A 26,643-nucleotide genomic window follows, 5' to 3' on the forward strand; every position below is an offset into this window, starting at 1 on the left:
ATATATATATATATATATATATATATATATATATATATATATATATATTCCAAGTTTGATCAAAATCAGAACGGAAATATGGCCTACACAGCATTTACAGTCTCAGGCAATCATATTTCACGTTTGATAGACATTGGATCAGAAAAGTGGACTTCCTTCACAGACGAAATAAATAATTGTGGATGAAGAAACTATGCATTACACAGGGCAGACTCAAGAACCATAGATAAGCTCCACTGGCCATGCTTCTATTTCATGTTTTGAATATCAAAGTGAATATTATTTTGTCAACCACTTAATAATGAAATCAAATTAAACACATTTATTGCAGCCTTTGCAAAATGATAATTTTAACATTATTTCAATTGTGATGTTATAAATAAAGCAAGAAAGGAAGAAAAAAACCCATGAATATATGAGCATTATACAAAAGAGATATGACATAGAAGACAACACGATGAGATATTAAAACTATATGGTTGGAAATTGAAATAAGCACCGAATCCCACTAAAAGAAAATCTATTTGTGTGCACAAAATATTGCCTTTTAGACTAAGAAATGTTTATCATCCTAGTTAATTTATTATTTTTCAAAACTATCAATTTTGTTGAAATTCTCCCACAAATGTCCAGGTGATTACATTTTTTCAAAGCATAATCTAAAATTACTTGATAATAGTATACACGTTGTTATAATTGCCTACTTCCCACTGCAGCTTTGTTTGAATAACAACCAGTGACGAACCCGATCTGCTGGCACACTGATATTGCTTGTCAGGTACTTATAGGTAAGTACTGAGCTTCATATCCAAACATACGCAGCAGATGTAATCATATATGTCGATATCTTACTTCAAATAGAGTATGCTTCCAATCTCGTGAAGATATCTGAGGAAAACGTCTAGTTCTTCTTTTGTCTTAATCTGAATTGTTCCACTGGTGTTCAGGCTTTCCACTAAGCTATATGGAATCACCTAAAATTAACATGAAGATAAGTAATATTGAGACGAGAACATTGGCGAAAACAAAGTTACAACAATCAATAAAAGTTTGAATATTTCGTCTCTTTAACAACATAGGTACCTAATCTGACATTGACCTTTTACCATCTGACTCGAGTATAGCCAAAGACTTTACATGCTATGTATGTGACTATAAAGCACTCGGAAACGTTAGAAGTTTAAACGTACGTTATGTTGAGACTTTCAAATATCAAACATTTAAGTTAGTTTTACTGCAAGCTACATTTTAACTAACCTATATTATAATGTAATGTTTGTTAAGTAAATAAAGATTATATGATCCAATATGTTTAACTTATGAATAATGTGATCAGAATCTGAGTTACCTGAGAAATTGGGTAGAAGTAAGAAAGTACTTTACTAGTTGTATAAGAAATTAATTAAAACGATTAGGATGTTACTTAAACAATATGCACAATACAATATATTAATTCTGCAATCATGGCCATATCCCAAACAACCAGCCCAGCATTGCAACTGTAGAGTTCATATGACACTTGCAATGAAATGAAACTGTATGTTCAATGGAGTGTAACATATAATGTCCCGGAATTTTTAATCCTTTATGTTATTCCTTTCGTAAGACCAAACCGCTCTGCTACAACTGAGAATAGCATACAATTAAGAATTGCAAAAAATCTATAGATTTGATTATTGTTCAAAGTACGGACCATAGAAGATTGCAAGCGTGGACAAAAAAGTATAACCGATACAAATATGTAAACAAAAGTGAAAGCTTGCTATACGAATGGCATCTAAGTATGTGTACTAACATGCATGCGGACTTGATTTATCCATCTCAAGCATAGGTTGCCCTAATTTTTCCTGACAATGTTGTCTTCAAACTCAAGTCCACAATCATAACAATTTGGCAAATATGTAACAAAAACATTGCTGTAATCGCCTAAAAATAAGTCAGAATACTCATGCGAACAAATTTAAAATCCGCAGAAGATGGTTGTTTGTTAAAGATGATAAAGAGTAGTTTTTGCAAGAGGTATATATAGCAGCATTTATTTCTCTTTCTTTATACATGCACAATCATAATAGAGTAGGACTTTATCTGCTAACTAACGAATCCTGCCATTCGAAGCTGGCAAATGTACTCACCATGTGTTATGGCTTGTTTGATGAACAAGATGTTAATTATATAAAAGGTGAGTAATTTACTGCGTAATGAATGAATATATAAGAGTGATTTATAAACATGTATATCTTTTCCTGATCACCTAAGGTTGTATTAAGATTCATAGCATTCTTTTAAACAAATCATTCACAAAGCTATATTAACCATTATATCCAGCTGGAGGTAGTAATGGCTTTAAGTCTTACAAACATCATGGTCATACAAAGGTTTGTCAACATGGTCATTGTTAGATTGTCATTTATATCTATCATTTCTTATAATTTCTAATCATTACTGTACATTTTAGTGATGATCTATGGCTAGATTTGGCATACGTGTATAGCGTCTATTTTACTATACTGCGATCGTACAATTACATAGGCTCTATAAATGAATGTTTATGTATGTGTTGACAGTTACTAATAATAAAATTAGTGGTAAATATATTGATAGTTATCGGGCTGTTTCCAGTTGTACAGATCGATATGGTGTGTTCTTAAGTGAATTAATGTGTTATATAATTTGACGTTCTTTTACGATGTTGGAGAAATGCGGTTTGTCACGTATGAGTTGGGAGAAATGCATCTTTTACCATTTCTTCTGTATATAAGCCACACGTACTGAGCAATTCATTATTCTTATTTGTTGTGTTTTTGTTGTATAATCAAGTCTGCTAACGGATTTTATGTTGTGTTTATGTATTATATCAGAGGACAACGTGTGTTTGGATTATTCTGTTGAAATGGAAAGTGATCATTGGTCGGCAATATTTTACTGTCTGGAAGTGTTGTGAATTATTCAAATGAGTTCTGCTAAAGAGCACCATTTTGAAACGTTGTATTTGTGGGCGGAAAAGAACACTCGGAAATCTGAAACATACGCTTAATATTGAAGTCATTTGGACATTAGTATAACTTGTCAAAGATTATTTGGGATTCAGTTCAGAAACTCCTCTCAAATATGCATTATATAAACGTGATAATTAAATTGTTTGTTAAATTGTACAAAACTTCTTAGTGACACTAACATATATATATATATATATATATATATATATATATATATATATATATATATATATATATATATATATATATAAGAAGAAGAAGAAGACGAAGCAGAAAAAGAACATAAGGTAAACTTTGGAACAGGTTGTGATTACGAGATTGTCTCACGAAAATTACAATAGCTACTCAAGTGTAATAACTTAAACGAGAGAACTTTAACGAGAGTCGCACGGCAGAAGTGATTTATTAATTGATGTGCATTTTCTGGCGATGACCATAATATTTACCAAGTGTCATTACAAATTATAAAATATTACGGGACTATTAGTACTAATGAGATTGTGTCATACACATTGGCAAGACCGAAAAGACGATAACTGTAGCAAAATGGCATGAGCAAAGTGTTTTATCGATATGTATCTCTTCAGTTGATGACCTTGATTTTAGCGGATTTCACGGCAATTAATCAAACTCTGTGGGACTAGTCGCAATAATTAGTAACCAAGAGATAGACTGATAGGTCGACAAACTAACATATAGCAAGACACGGTGAATAAAATATATACCGCCTCTTTAGAGGTGTGTTATAAAATATCCATTGCTTGCTGAGACAGAAGTCAGATTAGAGTGGTCCCACCATGGAAGGACTGGTACCAACTCCCATCAATCAACACTTACTACTAGAGCAGATCCGAATGCTCTTCCAGATATACAACATCAATGATGGCTTGAGAGCACAGGCCGACAGTGAGATGATAATTATTACTAAAGAATCATATTTTACTGTAATCTCGGCTTCTTCCTTAAATGTGCTACTTGGTCATAATACACTAAGAGAAAATATAAGAGACAAGGGGACTGACTTCACCTTATTTCGCTTATGGATGCTTAACAAACGTGAAGCTGTTTTGAATTTAGAGTTATGTAGTGTCTATGGCTTACAAGTGTCATTGAAAAGAGTCTCCTACACATCGAGTGTTACTAGAGTAAGCAACGTTATTGAAAATATGTTGAGCAACTTAGGAAGGTAACCTGGGTGTACAGCTCAGAGACGATATTAGTCCAACCAGGTTAAACTGAGACATTGGGTAGAATGATCTAATGAAAAATTATCAATCAAGTACATATGTACTTATATACTGCTTATGAAACCAAACAGCATAAATAGCCAAGTCAGAAGAAATTCAAACAAAATACTGCATCAATGAAATGGAGAATATGAACTGATATTATACTGAAGTATTACTGAATATGTTTATTAAACATACCCGTGTTTAGTAACTTCACATATAATTCTAAGATGCATGAACCTTATATCGATTATATTAGCACGCTTAACAGCCATGTTCTCTGACATCTGTGTTTGTTGAAGCTCAAAATACTACAGCCGATCCATGCATTCATTAATTAATAGTTAATACATTTATAGTTAATTAATTAAAATGAATGATACATAATACAGCGACAAAATGAAAAAAATGTGTATCATTCCCACCAACGTGTTCCCTTGATTTTCATTGTTCAGCAATTCCAACATCAGATTACTACTGGGCCCATAGTTCTGAAGTGAGCCAATAATTGCTGGCACATGTATTCACAGGTCACCAGATTGATAAGGAAATATGGTGCTTGTCAGTTGTATTTTTGTGCTCAGTAGGGCCAATAGGAACTGTGACTGTGACAATTATGTAGGATTTATGAAAATGAAGAGAATATAGTGGTACGTAAATTAATGAAATATTATTTGAACAAACATTTCTGGTGAGCACATTGGAATGTTACGCGTAGTATGGTACTTAACTTTAGATATATTTGAAAAGAGGGACAAGAGTAACTGACATCACTAAGTGACTAACATAATTTGCCCAAAATTCAGGATCCGTAGCTTGCTACTATACAGACTTATTCAATTGGAGTTGACTGCGTTTGCTGTGAGGACAGTTGTGTTAGATGTTTCTATATATTTTATGTCATGATTATTCCTGTTACAAATAATCTAAATCTGTTTAGCAGATTATTTCTGTTAAACATTTTCTTGTTAAAATGTTTTTCTATTTTCAGTAATTTGTCCACATTATTAGACCGTGGATTGACATTATCTTTACAAACCGGAAGTTTCTTTATGACATCTTACATACGGATATTACAGCTTACGTACGGATATTACAGTTCCTTATTTATCTACATTTAATTTAAATAAATCCAGTGAACGTGTTACAAGCACATATGAAATCTGACCATCTTACTTATTTTATACACATTTATGGATGCATTTATTGAACAACATATGTGTTACGAAATGCCCGATATGGCTCATTTAGTCGTCCATACTTTTCATTTAAATCAGGTTGTCTTGTTTCACGCGCCGTAATATTTCTGTAAATGTAATTTTTCGTCGTATCGCGTGACGCTTTTATTGCTCGCGCGGCAAGTGCGAAATAATGTATTATTGCGTACTGCTATATATATATCTGGTAGATATATTGAAGGGCACAGCCAATATAGAGGGAAGCTCTTAAACATATTCAGCTGTCGGGCAGGTGCCATTGTAATTTAGTTAAAGCCAAACAGTTGGGTGCGTCGAATGTTTTTTTAGTCAACTCTTTTTATTATTTACAATAATTATTCAGTTTCGTAAAAGCACGTTCATTGTTGTATTATGTGGTCACATCGTTTATCGTATTTTCAATTCAGTCTATTAAGATATAACCTAGGCAATGTGGTAGCGAGTTAATTTCATCTAGTCGCTATCACGACTAATTTCGAAAACTTATTATGTATGTATTAATGTCATAGCATTACGCATATTTATTTTAATTGCATAGCATTCCTATGTCATACTTCGTACCTATCGTATATTCTTAAAGTAGTTGCAACAAAACCCATTCCAATTAAATTAGACTATTGGAAAGGTGTGTTTATTTTCCATATTCAGCTCGCCGGTTATGAGCAGCCGGATGGGCTTGTGAATACCATGACGTCTGGTGTACCATTACTAGTATAACCCACCAATTCAGTACCAGTGTACGGGTACAAGTGCGGAGGAAAAAGTGACCGTGCTAGAGAGAAGGCCGTGTCAACGTGTATTTTCCAATCAAGTAGTGTTTTGACTACAAGTAAAGCACAGTAACAAGTAGTGTTTTGACTACAAGTAAAGCACAATAACAAGTAGTGTATTGACTACAAGTAAAAGAACAATAACAAATAGTTGTTTGACTACATGTGAATTATGACAGTAGTGTCTGACTATATAAATGTTTGCAACCAGTAGTTGATTATATGGGTTTGCAACAAGCATTTGTTTATATGAAAGTTTGCTAGAGATATTTGTATACATGAAGTTTACATGGAGTTTCTAGAACTTTTTGACTACTTAAATGTGACATAGTAGTCAAAGTATATTTTATATGTGTTTTATATTCATTTTATATGCTTTTCTGTGTTATTTTCATATTATTAGTACCAGTGTTTAATATATTGTCATTTGTCATCCACGAACGTGTTTATTGTTTCTTTAAAACCCTGCCCGGTCTCAAAGGGTCAGCTCGACTACGTTACAATTTTGGTGGCAGCGGTGGGATTCAACTTTCTATCCGAGAAAACTTTTGGATTGTTAATTTGAGTTTGCACATCCAACAGTGTCGGGGAAACCTTTGAGACTGGAGTGTTTTGAGAAATAATATTGTATATTTGATTGTAAACGAAACTGAATTTTTATCTTTAATCAGAGAAGCATTTAATTTATTGACGCTCGTTTTAGAACGTACTAGTATTTAAAATCATTTCGTCCACTAGCCAATTGGCAGAACTTGGTAAACAATTGGGATATGAAGGGGAAACCTTTCGACAGTTTATTAAGGATGAACAAAATAGTGAACGAGAGCGACGTGTCGAAGAACGAGAGGCCGAAAAAGAAAGGTTTCAACGCAAACAGGAGAGAATTCAGGCGGAAAAGGAAGCCGAAAAAGAAAGATTTGAAGCAGAACGCGAGAAGTTAGAACTAAGCGCGCGCATTGAAAAGGAAAGAATCCAGGAAGAACGCGAGAAACTAGAACTAAGCGCGTGCATTGAAAAAGAAAGAATCCAGGAAGAACGAGAGGCAGAAAAAGAAAGCATTTACAAAATCGCGCAAATACTTTTGCTGAATGGGATCATGGAAATCTTGCAAGAATTGTCTGCGCCCTGCTTGATTAGTGTCATATTCTAACATTCACTGGTTACGACAAATTTGCTGCTTATTTAGGGGAATGGCTGGGAGAAAATACATTTATTATAGATGCATAATTGTATTCGAGTAAATGTTGTATAATGCCTTTCTTCTTCCAAAAGTTATCTACTATCCTATACACTAAGATCTTTAATGTTTCCTTTTTTGAAAGATTAGTTATATCAATCAACCAATTGTGGATCAACATTATTCGTACAAACCTGAATATTTTTAAAGTCAGGAATCTGGTCAAATTGTGCTTAGCATTATTGGAATACAATAATTTCTTAGCATTTCATGAAGATGGAAGACCTTCATATCATAATGATTTCTACAAATTTTGTTTTGAAGTTTTATAACTTGCTGACAATGTTTTTGGGGTTTTTGCAATTATAGTCACAGTTGCCTTAGCTGATAATGGCTTTGCTATGAGAAACAAAATGACTGATCTTCGCGTCCATGGTATGTTGATTTCTGTCAAATTTAATAAAAAAATTTTGGGCAGCGTTTATAAAGTTAATTAAACAGAATGTAATGTGCCATATAGTGTGGAAATTGACATCTGCATAACATCTGTGAATGAATGACATATGATGCATGAAAGACAAGAAGCGAAGCATAAACTGTCTTAGACTTATACTCAGCTTAGATAAAGACGGGTCCTAAGTGTATTCTTGCTATATGTATAACACCTAGAAAAGCAGATTTCCTATAACGCGCAAATTAATTTAGAACAAATTAGAGCAATACACGTTTGAGTCATGCTTTTAAAAGCAGAAAATGAGAAGTCATGTTGACTGACGAATCACTTTCTACACACCCATTCCCATTTAATTTGCAGTTTATTCCTACGTGTACCTTCACACCAGCAGTCTTTAGCTTCATCAGAGCATTCTCTAGATGAAGCCATCGTGCAGGAACCTCTTCCCCCCAAAACGGTTGCTGAGAGGCCAGCTTCACAATCTTCTTCTTTAACTCCTCCAACTTAGGATCAAGGTGGGTGTTATCAATCACGAAATCTTCATCAGTAAGATGAAATTTAGCTGGTCGGTCTCGCAGCTGGTAACGAATCTGAGCGAAGACCGATTCGCATACCTTCTCACGTGACGACTGGAAGAAGATGGGAAATAAAACATTTTTGTTTTCTATTATAATCCTTCAAAGTCCTTATCAAATAAATGTAATGAATAAAATATAGGTTTTTGAAGGGTGATAAAGCTTACATTGCCCAGGAGGGAATAGCCTTCAAGAGTATAAAATAAGATTTCATTCTCTAAGACGTTAAACGTTCATGAGATGTTAGACTAGTATAACATGTAACGAGCTTGTTATCCATATCACAGGCTTATATGCAGTAATCATCGTCAGTTTTAATAACACATGGTATTTGAGGAACATCAGATCAGTGTTGGAAGAGGGAATCTGGTAATAGAGACAAGTAAATATTGTACCTTTAAATTAGAGTTACCCCCGCCCCAACTCCACATTATAATAGCAGTAATACGATACCTGACACAACTGCATAGTTGAATTTACCAGATCAGTGGGAATGAAATAGCTTCAATAAAAGAATTGACACAACTAAGGAATTACAGACCCATGGCCACTACTCTAATATTACATCTGATTAGGTCACGTCGTTTATTAAGACTAAAATCCCCTGAAACAATGTACTCTTGCTCTAGCGTGCTAAAGATAGAATACGAAAGTAGTAGAGACCGCAATAACGAGAGCGTCATCACATGCGCCAATGGTGAATGAGTTAGATTGATTCATGAGGTAGTATTATCTTGTCACGAAGAAAACTTCCGTCTCAGTAAGGGACTGATATATTGCCTTGCTTATTATGGCGCCTAGATATACATAGCATAAACAAGTTTTGCGACCTTTACGGTAAGGAGAAGATGCTTTCTAGCCTTTTGTCTCCCTTTAAAAGTAGCCAAATAAAACAACAAAGCCCTATGTAATCATCAGTCGATCTCAAACACTACGGCACAGATACGACTAAGATTGGCGACATCTATATGTGTTGGTGTTACTGAGGAAAACTTCCTAAAAAAATCTGTTTGCAAAGGAAAGCCACTGAATCTTAATTGCCAATTAATCGTATACACCTTTGTTGTATACACAGACTCAAAATTTGTTCATTGTTTTCACAAATACCAAGGAGAGCAAGAACACAATGCTAATCTTACAATTCTCGCTTCATCCAAAACTTTATGTGAGGATTGTGCTAAAGACCACAATATGCATTAGAGATTCAATCTGGATATCAGATACTGAGGCACCGGTCTCTGCAGCTGAATGCACCTGGCAAAGTCGGAATTTTAGAATTTGAACAGCTGACCAGGTATTTGAGTGTATTTGATTCAGCTGCCCTATAGGCTTTATAATATAAATAGAGCAAGTTATCTCTTCTGAGAGGAATAGAGGAAAATATCAGCAACTATTTTAAGCAAACATTTCTAAGTCATTTCCATTTACTTTTTCCTCCTTGAAATTGTTTTTATAGGTTAGCTTCTGATTCCAGATGAACTAAAATTAAACAAACAACATTTGCACTAATATATTGTGTATCCTGAAAAGCAGAACCTGTTTCTGCTTTTATGGTCTCACATAACATCTGAATTAGAAATATGACCATATGCTGAAATCCATTGGATATATTTGTTAAAACCAAGTTATTACAACCATTGATATTCATATTAACTCGTTGTAGTGTACAGAACAAAACACGAATCTTTACTCTGCTCACCTGGAAATGCTAATTTGGGTAAGTTATTTAGAAAACGGTTTTTTCAAGGTTTGAAAAGAAGCCCATAAAAGTTATATATCATTGTATAAAAAAGAAGGAAACACTTTCATTTTCTTCAAACCTACTCGTGCAGAAATTATCCCACATATATAAAGTATTTTCAGGATCGCCCAAGCGGCGTCTGTGTTTGGAACCAAAGCAAAACCGAAAGACGTATGAACACATTTGGACTAACATTCAAGTCAAATGTACACACACATAAAAATGGGTGTGTGATGTCAGTTAGCATGGTCGGATGGGTGGGAAAGTATTTTCTTTGATTACTGTAGTAGTTGATATCCTCAGGACATCCTTTATCTTTTGTGATTCAACTGAAATGTCCATTAGTTTACAAACTACGTCGTGAAGTGGGTATTGCGACATATACGATTGTACAAATTGTAAAATAATTGTCATCGTATTTTGCATGTTGTTTTGAAATCGTCTTTGAAAAGTTGAGTTTCTCCTCAATCATAATAGTTGTCAATTTATTGAACTTGTACTGTATTATGCATACAAGAACACATGATATCTATCATTGCGCACTGTATTGTGCCCAAAATTGCAAAGCTAGGTGTTTGCCAAGGATATAAATCCAGCTCTAATTGCACTGATTTGTATTGACGCATGGTTTCTTATTTCAAAGTGCCCTAGAGCCGAAAGACCTGATGGAACATTTGTATCTCTGCAACATGAGAGTGGAACATGTTTCGTTTTCAAAGGCTTTAAATCCAATTCTGTCCTGTTTATTTTTAATCATTTTCAATCACATTAATTTAAGATCATCGCAAATACTGTTACTGCGTAAAGTTTGATATTAGCTGTAATACTGGCTCATTCAACGTTTAATCATAAACATATCTAAAACTATAAGATATTATATGTTATTTATGACAAGATTCGACTACAGATAACAAGAAAATACGAAATCACACTTATAGTAGGTTAATAACCCAAACAATATTACATCTTCGTTTTAAATACAGAATAAATTATTAAGAATCAATTTCTTTGGAACTTTTAACAAAAGCATGCAGCATAAAATGTTCATTTTAAAATTATGTCAACATATGAATTTCTAAAACTTAAGATAATTGCAGTACATTTAAAAAAAAAGTGAATAGTCTTAATAATCTATGCCTGTTTCTGGGTTAGTTAAAACGGACGCAAATATGAAGAAAAAAAATCCCGGAGTGTAACAAAGCCTGGAAACCAACTCTTTACCAAAATATAACAATTTGACCTCATAAAGTTTTGCAGTTCATATTACAAATTAAAAATAATTTTTCCCGCAAACATAAATATTTCATTCATAAGGTAGTTTATCTTTTGAGAGATCAGTGTTAAAAATAGCGCCGAAGATTGACACGTTCTTGACTGACAATTGGTTACAAGCGTAGCTGCTAACTTCAAAGTAAATATCTTCCTCCTTTACTGGTGCTGGATGATAGAATGTCAACAAAATGTTGATCAACGATATCTTTTTCATGAAAAATACCTTCTTTATTGCACGAACAGTCACTGATAGAGATTCGCTTTAATTCAATTATTTTAATCACTTTAATTAATCCCTTAATATCAGTATATAATGAAGTGCACTTACAAAAAGACATACTCTCAAATAATTAATGTGGTTGGTATAATACAAATATAATACATGTTTTAATTTATATATTGCAAGGAACCAGTTGCACGGGACATATCAGAACTAAAGGCTAAACATTTTCATATCAGTTTGCACTAGCAAACCGTGGTTATTGTTGTGACACCAACAAACATTTTAAGTTAGCAGTAAATGTTTATATTGAAACATGAATGTAAAACTTTGACCACTTGCAGACAGAAACTGCCTGATTTATGTCATTTTTTTTTAAATATGCTCTTTATCCTTAGGAGAAGATTTAAGATTTTTAATATACCTGCTTCTCACACTGGGAGATTGGATGGGAGAAAATGTCCGAGGGGACGGGATATAGCTTGAAATGAATACTCACCATCTGCATTTTTTGTTAAAAGGGAACTATGGTTACATGTGAATCAAAGTCATTAAACCTTTTATGTATAGTCCGACATTCTGACATATGTATTCAACATTCAAGAACGCCATTAAACAATAGCTTGTTGGAGTTCTCCTGAGTGACCAGTTTTTACTTGCAGCAAGACGCCACAGTAACGGGCATAGTGGTTGACCTCAAACTAAAATGTCCTTCATCTGCCAGTGTTTTTAGATGCATTTAAACTCACAAAACAAAACGATGACAGGCAGTAACTATATTCATTGCAATCACTTTGTTTGTGACATGACATGAACCAATGATGGAACTCAAAATTCAACAGCCAATGCAGCTTACGCAACTATGCGCATTGAAAATTGCCATACGCTCTGGTAAGTCATTTTCAAGGCTGAGGGGGAGATCTACAGAATATCATTTTTTTAAATTGTATGGTAATACACAATGCCATGCTTTTCTTGTAGAAATAAGTTTGGAAACATTTATGAAATGCACGCTACGATAGCATTGATCATACATGTACCGTATACATAGTACGGCATTCTATTGTAATCCCTATTCGAGTTATATTAATGCCTTTCAGTCTTTTCTTCAGAATAAAATAGTTTATTAATACAATCGCAAAATGTCTAATTGATTGGGTACGATTTATACCTGTGGAATCTTGTCTGCATGTGTGCCTACCAGTATCACAGGTGGAATACCTGCTTTGGGTGATGGAGAACAGGTGTGTATGGAATTCATCCATACCTCAACGAACTCTGAAATGAATAGTAAATAGATGATGGCATAGCCGAAGAAAGACATTTATTATTAACAGGCAGATGCACAGGCAAACACACTAAAATAATCGAGATATGAGCTGAACTAAAGTTACAGCAACAGATAAGAATCAGAGTATAGAAAATATTTCAAGAAAGGTTTAAAACAATGTAAATGCCTGAAAAATTATACTAGCTTAAGGTTAAAAATGCATATTTCGATATGGTGGTTCAAAACAAAGTCAATGATATCAAAATGAGAGGTAAACATTAAGAGATTAATGTCACACAAATTATATACAAAACAGACCATTACTTCCCAAGTCAAACATTTTCCTGCATGCAGTGTCTTACCTTTCAATCCATTTTATAATCACAAAAGACTTGGATGTCACAGGCTAGAGATAGTGGGATACTGTGAAATATGTTTTTTGTATGATATATATACTTCCTAATGATTAAGATGGTCAAGTTGCATGATTTTACATACAACATTATTCCAAACATTGAGCTGAATGCACGAACACATTGAACAGTAGTCAAGACAAAAGGTCATGCTAGCAAGTTCCATTCTAGATTCTAAAAAATTACACAAAATCTGACAGAATGTGAACAAATAGTGCATAATATTTTCAAGCCAACCTATATCTCTTCATTACATTCGATCCCTTTTCAGAAACCTCACCTGATGGACGAAAACTATGTTTCAAACAATCCATCACAAACTGAAACACTAGTTTGAAATGCACGATTTGACATCATGGACTGATGCAAGAGAACTATTTAAAGCAAGACATTTTAATTGTATTGCTTTAAAATAATAACGTACATTTTTCTATGAATAAGAAGGGTCTGAAAGTATCAGATAATGTTTTGGCACTGTCGTAACGGCATCGCAATAACAAACTGGTGAAACTAGTGTTTGGATTAAAATGGTGTATTTGATAGTGAAATCCCTAACATAATACATTCTTCAGCTATAAGGCAGATCAGGTGGACGAAGCGAAAATAAATGTATTAATCGTGTATTTTACTTTGGGTTAACAATACAAAATAGCACAAACGTATTTGCTTATTTTAATCACCGAACTCTGCTGAGAGTGTTTTCCCATTTGATAGTTAGATTAGTGCCACTATTTAACATTCAACAGTTCGGACAAAGGTGCTTGCCCTTTTTTGGGAATGGTTAGAGGAAAATATATTATTGCATCAGTAGTATCGAGTAAACGTTTTACAAATCAAATTGTTATCTTCTTCAATACATTATCCAATACTAACATGTTAGGTACATATATAAGATGTGGCTGGAATGACATCCCCTAACCCTAAAGTTGGTCATGGTTATAGTATCATAAATGACGAGAGAGAACCTGAGGTTGTTTTGTGAAACAAAGGATTGTACTGGTTCGATAAGACGCGTGATTTTCACTCTTACAAGTTCAGGTTAATCCTTTTGAAATCAAAAGTCTTTCATATAGAAACACGCGAAAGTCATGCAAGACCCTTACCCGCGACCTTAATATTAATGATTGTATGATATGTTAGAAGCAATGCCCTTAAGCTCGCAAACCAAAATGCACAAACAATCGTTTGGTCTTGGGTTATGTCCATGTAGGCTAACCATGTTTCTGAAAACGCATTGACGGCGTTTGGATTGGCATCCTCCTCACTCATCTCGGAACACCCAATAGATTTAACTTTTGACAAATGGTGAAAGTCCTTAATTCGAGGCAAATCAAAATTTTCCAAAAGGCAATGTAAATATTTGGTCTGACTTCTATAAACAAAACAGATGAGATATTCTGCCTGGCAAATTATTTGAATAGTACTAGTTCAACAATTTTGGAGTTGGTATGTAAAATCTTCATGCGTCGTAGATTCAGCAGCAATTGTCTGATAATCTCCACTGCTGGATTCAAGAAATCTCTCGCCTGAGGGGTGCCATTAAGGTTAGTTTATACTTCGGTTAACACAACTTTAAACAGTATAGGAATCAGAGGGGATTTGGTGAGAGGCACACGCATGGATGCGATTCCAGAACAGAGAAAGGGAATGGAATGGACATGTTTTCTGATTTGAGATTTAAGAGATAACAAATAGATGTTAAAGAGTTCAACCTTGCTGAAAATTGAGTCATTGTGGGTTCACTCTATTGTGCGTGGATTCAGTTGAAGAAGGGGATGAATTTACAATTCCACTTGAATAGCTAAACTAAACCCCATGATAGGCAGTCTGGTTGAACAGTGAACCTGCTGGGGATGTGATATATTTGAGTGTAGGTTTGTGGACCATGTCACCATCTTGGTTGAATAAAACATATGTGAGAATTTGTTTCCCACTTGCATTTAGAGATAATCAAATGTAGAGTTGTGAAAAAGAGTCTAATATTTAAGCAAAATGTACATCGTAGGCGGTAAGACTTCCTACATTTGCTCGAATAAAGTCTCATTTTATCTGAAACATTGCTCATTTTGTCTAATTGGCAATGTTATGTCCACCCCTGCGTAGGAACGATATTCGGTGGGGGTCTCAGATGTTCCTCTTATTGGAAATATAAAATACAAAAGGGACAGAGGAATTTCCATTCTGATATTTGACATTTGAAGAGGATATAAAGACACCACGAAAGGCAAATATCAAGGCAATTCTTGAAGGAAGCCAATTTGATTAATATGTAAGTCATGATGAGTGCAAAGTTGGGCTGTGATAAAATTCAATATGGGAAGCTTTACCACAATTGTTTACTACGAAAACGTTTTCTAAATGATTCTCCTTTAACAATGTGTCAGAAAAATAATTGCACATGTGCATTATCTGCGGGTAACATCAGTATCCGTCTTATTTAATTTATTTTGCATCTAATTCTTTGCGTGGTGATATGTCCTTAATTATTACATTTTGTATTGATACCAACGTTCAAGATGCAAGTTCTCGAATGGGCACTCAAGGCCGTAACATTACTTGAAAGTACATAACCATTTTACTGTTATATAAGTTTTACATGTGTGCTCTCAAGTTTGCACATTGCAAGCTGTGTCAACATTGTTGTTGTCATATATACAACAATGTATTAATGTGGATAGTATAACTTTTTTCTTCATCCATACGTATATGCATGAAGAAATGACTTGTTGCAATGTGAGTCCAAGAAATTGTTATCTTAATTGGTCTAAATATTACTCAAAAGCAACATGCAAGTAATTAATAATTTGCGAATTTGTGTCTTGTAATAAATTTGAAAATAGAGGAGATGTGATATATTTATTTGTATTTTTCTCCTAGGTTGAGACAATGATAATTCAGTAATGATTGTCAGACTTACCCTTAACTTTGCATGCCTTGATGATCCCCTTACTATCAAAAAAGCACTCCTCTCCCTCTATGATATCTGTCATTTGTTGACTGAGGTCAATAACCAAGAGGTATACAGCTCTTCTGGTCAAGAATGCCTGGTGAGTGGTGTAATAGATAAACTGACCTGCAAAGTCCCACATCGACAATGCTGCTTTATCTTCTTCGACTCTCTTAATTTTATCTGCATTTTCTACTAACAGTTGCAGAATTTCCATTTCAGCATTACCTTTCACATTCACATTGGGAATTCTCGCTTCAGTTGATTCCTTGTGTTGACGGCGGACATCAACCTTTTTAACATCATATTCGCCAGGGCCTTTACTTGCATAAGCAGCATGTGTTCCCCCTGTTTGCTCGAAGTCTTGAACCTGATCGTCTTCATGACTCATATTATCCATTTTCAATTTCTCATTTAGTTGTTTCACGAGACGTTGTAATGTTTTGTATTTATCCGCATCTGAAAATGAATGTGTCCCATAACAACTTTATTAAGCATCAGCAGAATAGTCACATTAATCAGAATATACTGTTCAGAACGCAATCTCGCACTGCAACCCTGCTAATAAGTTCCCGGCAATGACTGATACACTGTCTGAGGAAATATTTTGCAATAAAGTGGAATGCGAAATAATTTGCCTTCAGCGTTAAAACAATGTTTATCTTTAGTGTGAATGCTTATTTCCAAACATAATAAATGTAACTAAAGGGTCATTGGTAGATAAGTAGTTGTGTTCAGGGCTGACATTAACGTACTAGCATTACCACCAAGATCTCTCCTGTTGCTCTAAATCCTTAACCTTGTCTTGATAATGACTATATAATCCATTTGCGATTTCTCATTTAACAGCTTTGTGATTCTTTGCAAACTTTTATATTTCGATGCATCTGAAAATCAACGTGTCCCATATCAAAACATATCAGTTTCATTCAATGTAGAAATTAGATAACTTACCTGCATATGAAAAACTTTTGTTTAATACAATTTGTTTGCTTTCACTGCTTTGTCACCAACACTTATCCTATGTGACCAGGAATTTAAATGTGTCGTGTAGCACATTTCGTAATAGCCTAAACAGACTTCATTATTTTCCTGCAGATGTTATCATCGGAACATGCTATTTTGTATTTCGAATAGAATGGAATGAATACTGTACCGTCAAGTACGAATCAATAACCCACACTTAATTTCCCATTTTTATGTGGCCGTAAATCTAATGAACAATTCGTTGCCGTGAGACCATACCACTGTTGCATAAATACTGTACTGATACTACAAAATCAAACTACTCTTTCCTCCCAGGTTATTCAACAAGCGTCATAAACTAAAGATGCAAGATATATGTTAAAGACACCTGCAATTGCATGTAATGTGTGTTGGAGCCAGATTCTGCTGAACTCGATACAACGTTGTTGCCAAGTCCTCAATAGCAACCACAATAAAGAAACTGGATCATGAACGTTCGAGTTCAAATAGGTTCCACAATGGGGACTCACATGATTTAGGTTCGAGTCACATCAAATTCCAAAGGCATCCACCAGTGATAGCTTCTAAAACCGATGTGTGATTCATACAAAAGAAAAACTAAACCAAAATAGTGAACTCTGTGTGGAATTAAAAATATATGATGATTTAAAATATGATGCACAGATAAGCACGATGATTTAGATAGCGATTTCGTGCTTACTGAAGATTACGATTCGTGTTCTAAGGGTCTCGGATGCAATGCTATTGAACGTCTCAGCCCTGTCCAGATGTCTAGATTTGTCAATAGAAGAGTAACTTAGCTTTTCTTTGTTTGGCATGAAAAAGCGTTATTTTTTTTAAATCTTACCTTAATATGAACCAATACAACATATAAAACGCATACATACATACATACATACATACATACATACATACATACATACATACATACATACATACTTTTAAATGGTACTACATTGGCTTATCATGATATATATCAACATGTCCGGCAAATCGAGCACTTTGCGTTTTGCTAACAACGTTGTAACTGATCCACACATTTTACCCTCATTGCCTTCTCCTAACGTGGAAAAGCCTGAATTGTCCAAGGAGGTGATAAGTTTCCAAATTCAGTTCAAATGTTTATTATTGGCCCGGCTCTATCAGAGAACATCGCAGCTATTTTGCTATATAATTTTTGGATAGCTAACATGGCATCGTTTACACATATTTGCAGACGCGGCTGTATTAAGGGCTGTCGGAAATGCTTCATAAATGACTCTGGAAAATGCAATTGAAACCACCATCTTGCCTCGTGTTCAAACAAATGCGGATGTTGGACCGGTTTAAAGCAAATGCCATCATCGATAATGATTTTGTTCCACATGTCAATGAATATCGCGCCATGGGTGTATTAAAATCCTTCGTATACACTTAAATGCAATCTAATTAAGAGTCAAACAGATAATAACATTTGGGACCAACACAATGTACAAATACCTAATCGAGGTCATCATTATGTCATAGCATCATAAATAGTTAAGTGGGATACCATACGGACAATGGGAAAACACATGACAGATCTCCTTTGGGAACTTCTACGGACAAGATTTTTTAGATCACCCTGGGAACGTTAACAGACAATGGGAATTGATTATGGGGCATATTAGGACTGTATACGGACAAGGGAAAGTTGGGTTATTTTATAGGGTAGCGGGTAAGTTCAGTGGGCACATTTAGAGTCAGTGGGAAATGAATATGTTAAATAGTGGGCTTGTATACCGTATAGCGTAGCAGGTAGCGAGTAAGTTCAACGGGTAGCGGGCTGGCGTGTACGTTCAGTTACTTCATAAACTGTACCAATTTGAACATTCTTGACCAAACCTGACGGAGTATCTCCTGTTTCTGCTTGCATATATTGACTGAATAAATAAACCATATGCCTGGACTAATATTGAGGAGAAGACAATCCCAAGGAAGGAAACTCACCTTCAAACCCATTGTATGGCACACAGGAAGGCTGAACTGTTCAACGATGAAGGTCCCAACGGGACCCGGAAGATTCCCCTGTCACTCTAAATTTAACCGCCACCCGCCAATCGCCCTCTCCACCGATGAAATTCCCTACGGGACCCGGAAGATGCAACTATCCCTAAAATTACCCGCCACCCGCCATCCGCCCGATCCAGTGATGAAAGTCCGTAGGGAACCAAAAAGATTATCCTGTCACTATAAATTTACCCGCCAACCGCCCTGTCCAGCGATGAAAGTCCATACGAGACCCTGAACATTTTTAGGCAAAGAAAATAAATATCTTTTCGAGGAATATGAGTGACCCTGAAAAGGGCCTTTGGTTTTATTCTGCTTCGTCCTTTAATTTTCTCTTTTTCTCCACCAATTTCTTATTCTTTCCCCTACTGTCTTAACAAACCCCAAATATACTATACACATACGTGAAGGAGAAATAAACAAACCCCAGAATAAACTATCCACATCAAACGTACGCGCATGCATACAAACACACAAATACACACACAAACACACAAACACCATAGGGGAAGAAGAAGAAAAAAGCAAACCCAATTATACTATTCACACAAACGTACGCACACGAATACAAACACACACTCTACTATCCACAAATACACACACTCAACTCTCCACACAAATGTACGCGTACGCATACAAATTCCAAATATACTTTTCACACACGGGAAGAGAATCAAAAAGCAAACCCCAAAATATACTATCCACATGCGGGAAAGAGGGAGAAAAAAAAACAAACCCAAAATATACAATCCACACAAGGGAGGGAGAAAAAACAAACCCCATAAGCTATCCACACAAACGTAAGCTCATACACCCAAATGCACACACACACACACATACACACAGACACACACACACCACAGATGGCAGAAGAGAAAAAAGACAAACCCAAAGATACCATCCACACAAACATACTCGCATGCATACAAACACACCAACACACACACTACTATCCACGCTAACGTACGTGCATGTATACAACCACATAAACACACACTCTACAATCAACCCAAACGTACGCGCACGCATACAGATACCAAAAATCCTGTCCACACACGGGAAGAGGAGCAAAAACAAACCATAAAATACACTATCAACACACGGAAAGGAGCAAACAATAGAACCCCAAATATAGTATCCAAGCACGGAAAGAGAAGAAAACAAAACCAAATCCCAAATACACTATCCACACACGGGAAGGAAAAGAAACAAACCCCCAATATACTACCCACACAAACGTACGCGCATGCATACAAACACACAAATACACACACAAACACACACACACACACACACACACACACACACACACACCACGGAGGAAAGAAGGAAAATAAACCAAATATACTATCCACACAAACGTAAGCAGACATGCACAAACACACACTTTACTATCCAGATAACCACACACTGTACTATCTACGTACGCGCGCGCATAAAACATCTTTTGTATTATCCACACACGGGAAGAGTAGCAAAAAACAAACACCAAAATATACTGTTCACACATTGGAAGGAGCAAAAAAAAAAAAAAAAAAAAAGAACCCCAAATATACCATCCACACACGGGAAGAGAAGAAAAAACAAACCCCAGATATACTTTCCACACACTGGAAGAGGAGAAAAAACCAGTCTCAAATATACTATCCACACACGGGAAGGAGAAAAAACAATCCCCTAATATACTATCCACACAAAGGTACGCGCATGCATACAAACACACAAATACACACATAGACACACATACCACAGAGGGATTTTTTTTTACTATCCACACAAACGTACGCTCACGTATACACGCACACTCTACTATCCATACAAAGGTACCCGCATGCATACAAACACACAAACAAACACTCTACCATCCACACAAACGTACGCGCACGCATACAAACACCAAATACACTATCCACACACGGGAAGAGGAGCTAAAAACAAACCCCAAAATATACTATTTACACACAGGAAGGAGCAAAAAGAAGCAAACCCCAAATATACTATCCACACAGGTGAAGGAGAAAAAGAAATCCCAAATATTCTCTCCACACAAAAGTACGCGAATGCATACAAACACACAAATACACACACACCACAGAGGGAAGAAGAAAAAAAAAATACAAATTACAATCCACACTAATGACGCGCATGCATAAAAACACACACACACACACACACACACACACACACAAAATCGCAAAGCTCTGATCAGAAGTTCGATCTGTGTTGGCTCTTCCATGGTTCAGGTCGGTTTGAGAGTGAACTGAATACTGGAAGGAAAGACTGACCCTTTATATATACACTGGTCTGACATGGATATAAAGGGACCCATATCGTTTAAAATGTAGTTACTTGACTTTTTGAAGTCAAGTTGTAACGATCGCCTAATTTCGTGGAGAAAGAAGAAGAAAGTAAGAGGCAGAAACGTGACTTATCACCTCGCACAGTAACGGAAGTCTTGGCTCAAACTCATGCCGGCGATTTTGAAGATGACATAAATGAGCCAGAATTCAAACCCAGAGATTATACGCCCAACCAAAGTCCTCCACCGTTAACCCCTCAAAACTAATATCACATTTGAGAGACGGAAAATCGCTCCTCTAGAAATTTTAGAAAAATGTCTTACACTTACACGGTGAAGTTTAAAGATTTCAAGTCCAAAGTAACATTGGAGAAGGCAGAGGGTTCATCACCGAGGTGTGGGATTCTTTGTTAACCACACTGAAACGGCAATGTCAAGCCAAAGAATAAGATCGTTTGAGACTTTCCTTTCATCTCGACAGTTTGAAGTTCCGCGTTTGGATCGAGTTTAGCAGCCAGCAGAATTAACACCTTCCAAAGTCATCGTAAAGATTCAGCACGTGCAAGAACCCAACGATACGTTTCAAATCACCGATGGAAAGGCGACACTTTTCATGACCCACATGTCTCTTCCCCTAAGGACAGGATGCACAAAGGTGTTATTGGTTGATGACCTTCGCAGCACGAAAACGAGTCACGTCCGAATTAACAATCCTCAAGACAAGATGTGTTTAGCCCATGCCATCGTCGTAAGACGAACATATTCCGACAAGAATGACACAGTAGAACGGTAAAGATCCTGACAAACTATTAAAATATCGAACCAAGCCAAAGAACGAAGAAATGCAAAACTTCTGTTGCAGCAAACAGGGCTACCTATAGACACACCCTGCGGCATTCCTGAAATGCAACAATTGAAAGACGTGTTGGCTCCACGCTACACTTTGAAAATACACGCTCAAGAAGTACGTGGACCTCTATTGTTTCGAGGCATATATTTCGAGACGACAAATTACTGTGAGAAATGTGACTATGGCTATAACAGTCGAGAGCAACGCAAGCATTGTTGATTGAAATGCTCAGGATGTTTGGTTGCTCAACCCTGTCTGGACAAAGGACAAGAACGAGTGCGTTGTCCTGCTTGTCAGCGCACTTTCGTTAGCCCTGACTGTTACCATCAACATCTGAAGACGCAAGGTTCACATCAGAAAAGTGGTTGTGAACTCCTTCGATTGTGTCCTACTTGTGAACAAGTCATACGTAGTAATAATGCCAAGGCGCACGTATGTTCAGGAAAGAAACGATGTCACATTTGTCGCCAATCGTGGACTTGGAACACGAATGCTACATTCAAAAATTCCAACCCCAACAAGAAGAAGATGACCAGAAGAAATGGTATTTCATCTTTTTCGATTTCGAATATATGCATTAGACCGGCATTCACATTCCTCATTTCTGTGTGGCACATCAAACGTGCGAGAAGTGCATCCAAGAGCCTATCTTTAGTCATTGCCTTCACTGCATTGAGATTCCTGGAGGATGTGAAAATATCTTTCGGGGACCCAACACACTAGCTGATTTCGCCCAATGAATCTTAGACCTCATCGACGAGACGTGGAGCCAAGAGGACATCGAACGCTACGGAGATTGTCATCGCCATGCTATAGTGATGGCAAAAAATTTCTTGGTGTACGATGGACAGTTTCTTCTCGGATACTATACGGAACAAAGTACCGAACGTCTGAAAGTGACTTTGAACGGAGCCAAAATCATTTCCGTGCAAGTGGGACAAGTACAGTTTGAAGATTCGATGAGTTACCTGACTATGACATTGGGAAAAATGCCTAAAACGTTTTGAATGACAGAAATGGCCTAAGGCTACGTTCCACACTTTTTCAATACCGAAGCAAATCAACATGCCGTTCTATCCCACTTGCATGAGGATCACTACTACGACCCGACAATATACACATCGAGCAACGAGAAGCTTTCTACGCTCGGTACCACACTCGGACCCTTTCGAATTTCAGGAATAAATGTTAAAGTATTGTCGTTCCGATGTGGTCATTTTACGGCGTTGCTGTGGAAAATTTCGAGAAATATTCATGAAGCACGGAGGGATCGATCCTTTGAAAGAAGCCTGCACTATCGCCTAAGCGAGTTCCTTAGTGTACCGCCAACGATTCATGCTTCAAAACACACTGGCTGGCATAAGCCCTCAAACGACGAATTTTGTCAAACATCAATACTCTGTCAAAGTCCTACGCTGGCTACATTACGTTTATGACGAAACGTAGGAGGCCAGAAGACCATCGGAAGGTATTCGGTGGAGGGTTGGGACTTAGAAAACCCCAAGATCGTGTACGAGATTACCGGATGCTTATTTCACGTATGTCCTCTCTTCTACCCTCAACGTGGCACTAAAAATCAATTTTTACAACATACCATGGAAGACTTTCACCAGGCCACTTTTCAGCGATGCTTGAAGTTTGAAATAGAACAGCAAGGATACCAAGTGGTGGAAATGTGGGAACACGAGTACGATCACCGTTTGAAAACCGATCCCGAGTTAAAATGTATCGCGGAAAGTTACTAGTTGGTGGACCCTCTGATTCCGCAGGACATTTTGTACGAGGACAGATGAATGCCACATGTTTGCTGTACCACGCCGACGAGGAGAAAGGAGAAGAAAACAGATACTTGGACGTGTGTTTGCTGCATCCATACGAATGCATATTTTGTTGCTTTCCAGCAGGACACCCACAATTGCTGACCGAACACATGAACGTGGACAACATTCGACAATACGAAGGATTGATCAAGTGCAAAGTCTTGCCTCCCATGGACTTGTACCATCCCGTTTAACCTAACTACAGCCACGGAAAACTGATGTTTCCCTTGTAGTCTTACTTTTGCCTAAACGCGCAATCAAGACCAGATATGTCAGTACACCCAGGAATAACGCGTCTTGACAGGAATGTGGGTCAGCGTGGAGTTATTCAAAGCTCTGGACTTGGGATACCAACTGTTAGACGTGTACGAAATTTACCACTTTCCCAAGACAGAAAAATACCACAAGGGCGACGAAACTGAGAAAGGCATTTTTCTGCAGATGACATGGGGGCTTTTTTGAAACTGAAGCAATACGCCAGCGGCTATCCTTCCTGGTGCCACACTCCGGAAGACCAAAAGGAATTCAAGGAGAAATACTGGGAGCAGGAAGACATCACTTTAGACCACATCGAGAAAAACGAAGGAAGGCGATCGCTTGCCAAAGTGATGTTAAATTGCTTGTGGGTTAAAATGGCACAACGACCGTGTTTCAATAAGAGGGATCATTTGACATAACGTTTCCGCTACTTCCAGATGATTAACGGCAAAACTAAATGCATGAAACACGCGGACGCCCGAGGACTTCATATTAGTCAATTACGAGAAAGAACTGGACTTTGTAGAAGCTGACGAATTTGGAAATGGCATCATTGCAGTTTACGTGACAGCCCACAATCGGTTAAAAATGTACGAAGCTTAGGAACTGTTAGGATATCGTGTCCTGTATTTTGACACGGACAGTTGCATCTACATCGATTGGCTGGGTCACCGGCCCCCTGACATTGAAGGTGACCGTTTAGGAGTCTGCACGGACAAGCACTCCGACGACAAGATTATAAGTTTTGCTAGTGGCGGTCCTAAACATTACGGCTACGAATACGGGGATCCATAAGGAAATGTGAACACGGAGCGTTAAGTGAAATGGTTGACTCTCAATTATCGCAACAGTCGACTGGTGAGCTTTGGAGTATTGAAAGAAACCTTGCAATCTGGACAGGATGAAAACTTTAAAGGAACCACCTGCGAACCGCACAAAATTGTACGTTTACCCACACACCAAATCGTCAGTCGGCCTTTGGAAAAAGTGTATAAAATCGTATAATAGAAGAGAGTGCGACTTCCCAATTACTTCACTTTGCCGTATGGACACGTCGGTATTGGTCAGCATATAAAAAAGGGAAAACTTCCAAGACCAATAGTTCATTGTAATTATAAAGGCCAAGAGTTGTGATCCTAAATTCAAACGTCCAGTGAAAAGGGCAACTTTTAAACCTGTATTAATGACAGTGCCAGAAAAGAACCCGTCACCGAGGGCAACCACTCCCTTCAGAGCAGGACTGTCATGACCATTCCCGAAAGACCATTCCGAGAGGCCACATGTGCGACTCTACCAAATATAGAGACTTTAAAACATTACACACTGTCCCTAGAACACCTTCGTTACCAAAACTATGTTGTACAGTGACTTGTTTATATTCCACTTTATACGTTGTGATGTGTATTTTATCCCTCTACTATACCGTTTGGCTTTTATGTATTTTTGTCTTTCGTGTTGTTCCATTTTAACTTGCAATAAACGTGTCCTGAAAAAAGTACAAACACTCTTGTCTTGCCTGTCTTCGTGTCAAAAGTGATAATCCTTTCACTAATATGGCTACCTCTGCTGTCTCTGCTCCCTCTTCCTCCACTTTCAAAGTCATCGACGAACACTTAGATCGTGCCAGTTGGGAGGCCTTGTATCTTCGCCATCCCCTTAACATGTTAAATGCCGGACCCAGAGGTTCAGGAAAACTGAATTTGTCAAACGTTTGATCGAAAATAAACATCATTTAATCGTTCGTCCACCTCAACGGATCGTGTGGTGTTAGGAAGAGTGGAAATCAGCGTAGAGTCTCTTGCGAGAAAGTCAAGACACTTCCATCGCGTTTGTGGTAGGCATTCCTAGTGAAGACGATCCCAGTCAAACTCATCTATTCATATTCGTCGACATGTTATGAGAAGACGAAGAAGAAATTAAACTGTGGTTTACATGCAAAGGGCATCATCGGAATGCCAGTGTCATTTACATCACTCAAAATTTGATTCAACAAAGTAAAGCCCATCGCGCCATTAGTAACACTGCTCATTACGTGGTCTTGTTTAAAAGCCCAGGAGATAAATCGCAAGTGCAAGTCTTAGCCAGCCAGTTAGGAACGCCTTGGAGGACTCGTGCGTATA

The 26,643-nt window shown here is 36.9% G+C and overlaps 1 protein-coding gene across 1 annotated transcript in view; it reads right to left on the minus strand.

Annotated features, from left to right (window-relative positions):
* The window catches only part of LOC149790484 (uncharacterized), a 63,943-nt gene that overhangs the window by 24,100 nt on the left and 13,200 nt on the right, over nucleotides 1-26,643 (minus strand). The window contains exons 2-5 of the mRNA XM_089972532.1: nucleotides 16,252-16,740; nucleotides 12,823-12,929; nucleotides 8,221-8,472; nucleotides 853-974 (exon numbers count right to left, since the gene is read on the minus strand). Coding sequence (XP_089828658.1) covers nucleotides 853-974; nucleotides 8,221-8,472; nucleotides 12,823-12,929; nucleotides 16,252-16,740 — 970 coding nt within the window. The remainder of the gene's footprint in view (nucleotides 1-852; nucleotides 975-8,220; nucleotides 8,473-12,822; nucleotides 12,930-16,251; nucleotides 16,741-26,643) is intronic.

This window comes from Sinohyriopsis cumingii, chromosome 10, assembly GCF_028554795.1.
Source record: "Sinohyriopsis cumingii isolate HCF-2022 chromosome 10, ASM2855479v2, whole genome shotgun sequence".
Lineage (NCBI taxonomy): Eukaryota > Metazoa > Mollusca > Bivalvia > Unionida > Unionidae > Sinohyriopsis > Sinohyriopsis cumingii.